This window comes from Spironucleus salmonicida (assembly GCF_000497125.1).
Source record: "Spironucleus salmonicida strain ATCC 50377 chromosome Unknown tig00000105, whole genome shotgun sequence".
NCBI lineage: Eukaryota > Fornicata > Diplomonadida > Hexamitidae > Spironucleus > Spironucleus salmonicida.
The window spans coordinates 628-4644 of NW_027150742.1; the positions used below are offsets into that span (position 1 = coordinate 628).

The window sequence follows — 4017 nt, forward strand, 5'->3', positions numbered from 1 at the left end:
TATAGTAATATAGTAATATAGTTAATATTAGTTAATAAATAGTAATATAGTAATATAGTAATTTATAGTAATATAGTAAATATAGTAATATAGTAATATAGTTAATAGTATAGTAATATAGTAATATATTTTAGATGATAGTAATATAGTAATAGTAGTAATAGTAAATATTATAGTAATTATAGATAATTATAGTTATATTATAGTAATATAGATAAGATAATATATAGAATAGTAATATAGTAAAAAATATATATATAATATAGTAATATATAATGTAATTAGTTTATTATTAATATAGTAATATAATATAGAAAAAAATATATATAGTAATTGTATAAGTAATATAGTAATATAGTAAATATAGTAATATATAAGTAATATAGTAATATATGTAATATAGTAATATAGTAATATAGTAATATAGTAATATAGTAATATAGTAAATATAATATAGTAATATAGTAATATAATAAGTAATATAGTAATATAAGTAATATAGTAATATAGTAATATAGTAATATAGTAATAGTTAAGTAATATAGTAATATAGTAATTAATAGTAATATAGTAATATAGAATATAGTAATATATAATATAGTAGTATAGTAGTAAGTAACCTTATATGCTTTTAAATAGTAACTAACTATTCACGTATACGACTAGGTTACATAACAATAGTTAAAGGTTAACCTAATTCTCTAATTAGCTTCATCAAAGGTAATGATATGATTATAAATGAGTATTTAGAAATCTATAATTTTTTATAGATTTAGTAGTTTGTTATTATCTATTAAGGTATCAAATTCAAATTATGGATCAAGTTAAAGAATCAATTCAAATAATAAATAGTTATAATATTCTGTTGTGTTATGGGATATGAATATATCACATCATACTTTTTAATATTAGTAACAAATGTCTAATAGATCTTATTAGTTGGTATCAAGTGATAAAATATAATTCCACTAGTAAGCTACTATCATCAAACACAAGTGTATATCATGTATTAATTTAAAAAAACGATATATCATCATTCGCGTTGTGAACACTGAAATACCTTTCCTTTTCTAACATGAAATTGGTATATATTTATTTACTTATGGTGGCTTACTACTAATCTAATCAAGTAAGATCTAAAGTGCGTTGTCTGAGATATCATAGACAGAATTATCTACAAATAGTGATATTTGTATTTCAATTAGAATGCATTACGATATTTATACTACTTGGGATGAAAAAAACTGAACAATAATTCGAATATAATCTTATAAAAATGAGTATATAATTAGTATATCTTAATTATATAAAATATCAGATCAAAATTTATGAATGGTAAAATAATGTAAATGCCATATATACCTAACAAATAAGCAGGAGATATTTGAATGAACAAGATCGGTACGTTATGCTTATATTAATTTAATGAAGCATATCTTACTTTAATATAGGATGAATACTCTAATTATATGTAAAATATACGCAAAATTTTAAGCTTAAAAATACTTCGGAGCAATCTGAACATTCTGAGACGCATATATTTTAAGTAGTAATATAAATAGGCAATATCATGGGATCTTTGCGTGGAAAAATAATTCAATAGCAAAGCTCAGAGAAACATTTATTAATGTGCATCAAGCACTTATATGATTCAACACCATAGAAAAAACATCACTAATAGATCATAACCTATAAACTACAATATATATTGTTTTATATAGGTTCTCTTGATTTTAATATCTGCTGTAGTAAACATACACGGGATTACTGTTACTAATTCTCTGATCAATGAGCACCTAATCAAAAGTTATAAAAAGTAAATGAGTAAATTATATTTTATCGTTTTTGCTGTATTTTAAATGGATGAATAATAAATCATAATATTACCTGTCATTTCACTGCCTCAATTATTCTAGGATCTCAATTAAGGTTGTACAGACTGCTGCTATTACTAGTGCACAGAAAACCGTAAATATAATCTTCTTCAGTAAAATATGCTGATCCAATATCTTGGTTGCCGTCATATCACCACAAATAATAGCTCCAGTAAATCCACCGCCTGGGAAGCTCCACGCAGACGAAAAGCACAAGTTTTTGTACATGGGATGGAAATTCTTCATTCTGTGTTGAGAACCAAATTCGTCAGGGTTGTATCCATATAGTGATCCAGATTCACTTCTTGTGTATCTACGCATTGTGTTAGGAGTACCAACCTCTATATGATCAATCACAGCCTTTATGCCAGGGTAGTATTCCTCTAGTCTATTGATGTAAATATCAGCAACTTCCTATTTCTTCAGCTTATATGCATCTGGGGTAAGATCCTTCCACTCCTGAATATAGGCTGCGGTAGTAATATTACAGAAAGTTCTGCCTGATGCGGTTAACCTGGAATCGACTTTTGAGTGGTCTACAAATACAAATGAACGTTCTTCTATCTTTTCATACGCCACTAGGTTAAGGTCAGAGAGTGGGCGTGACAGGTCGTTAGAGAAGAAAGTAGAGTATGCATTATTGGGGAAAAGCGTATTGAGATCAGCATTGCATACGAAGTAAATGACAAACAAAGATACTGCTGGCGCCTTACGTTTAGACCTCTCATCAAAAGTATTTTTAAGCTTCGGTATCATTCTGCCAAAAACTAGATCTGGAGCACAATTACAAACAATCTTGTTGGATTTGGAAATCTTAGTCAGGTTTACATTTACCTAAGTTTTGGTTTTTCTATCGAAGTAGCTCACGCCAGTACAAATTGGTTTCTTAGCATGTTCGTCCTGAAGAATTATCTTAGTTACATCCGCCATGAGCCGCACTTCGCCACCATGCTCGCGGATCACTGAAACCAGGTAATTTGAGAGGGTTCCTGAGCCACCTTAAATCTAAACAGCTTTCTGGTAATAGCAACACTAAGGAATGGCGTGATAGATTAGATTCATATTGTAAGGATTGTCGGAGTAGTAAACAATGTTTGTGTTAATTACATTTTTGAGCTTTTCATCAGTAATATAAAAATCCAACCATTAACCTATAGTATGTTTTCTGATCATTGGCCAGGTGAAGTGGACAGAGTGTACAATGGGGAAGAAAAAGAACTAGAAGTAACCCATGTTATAAGGAAGCGTAGTAGCACATCTGGCAGTATTGTATATTTTTTTGAAGTATCTTCTGATACCCTTCTCTTCATGAGGGAACTTTTCAATCAGATAATTTCTTGCATTATCTAGACCATGAGGTATAGAATAGTGATTCTCTTTATCTGCTATATCCCAGACTGAGTTAGATGACACAAAGGTTATGTTTTTATCAATACCTAGTTCTTTAAATATCCTGTGTTTTCCATCTGTCTTCTTATCTCCAAGATCCATCTCGTGCAAAGCCACTTCATACACATCCTTACCACGTTTGAAGGTAGTTGCACACCCTCCTGCCTGGAAGTGCTATTCAAGGACAATAACTTTCTTCCCATTAAGGGCAAGCTTAGCAGCACAGATCAGACCACCAAGACCAGAGCCTATAATAATATGATCAAATTTATTCTGAAGACTACTCTCTGTAGGACTGTAAAGGATTCCGAGTTCACTCGTCATTTTAGAAATGCCCTGTTTTAAAAATGTTATTATTTAATTATGATTATATTATAGGAAATATATAGAGTAATAAAGATAGGTATTATTGTCTTATATATAGTATACTTAAAATTCATGAGATAAAAGGCCAGATAATGTATATTAAAATTTATATTTACCTTGTTGTATAAAATTTAAACAGGGTATTCTTCTAAATAATTTTATTTAGAAAAACTAAAATTGTAATGTAATATGTAAAATTAATTATATTTATTTTATATATATTTTAAAATAGTATCAATGAAAATTTTACTGTGACTATATTTATTTCAATATTATATGTAATAAGCGATTTTTTTAATACGTATAAAATGCAACTTTAGCAACACAATATACTATTTATTATTTTTTTCGTAAACATATATATTTAAAGTATTTTACTACATTATAC

General features: G+C 28.0%; 1 protein-coding gene across 1 annotated transcript; it reads right to left on the reverse strand. All coding sequences in view use genetic code 6, as the record gives it.

The window, feature by feature from the left end:
• Window positions 1-1895: 1895 nt before the first annotated feature.
• SS50377_28856 (Carotenoid isomerase) lies at window positions 1896-3587 on the reverse strand (the record flags this gene model as incomplete). Its single annotated transcript, XM_067912610.1, has 1 exon — window positions 1896-3587. The coding sequence occupies one exon, from the start codon at window positions 3585-3587 to the stop codon at window positions 1896-1898; it is 1692 nt and encodes a 563-aa protein (XP_067760049.1).
• Window positions 3588-4017: the final 430 nt, after the last annotated feature.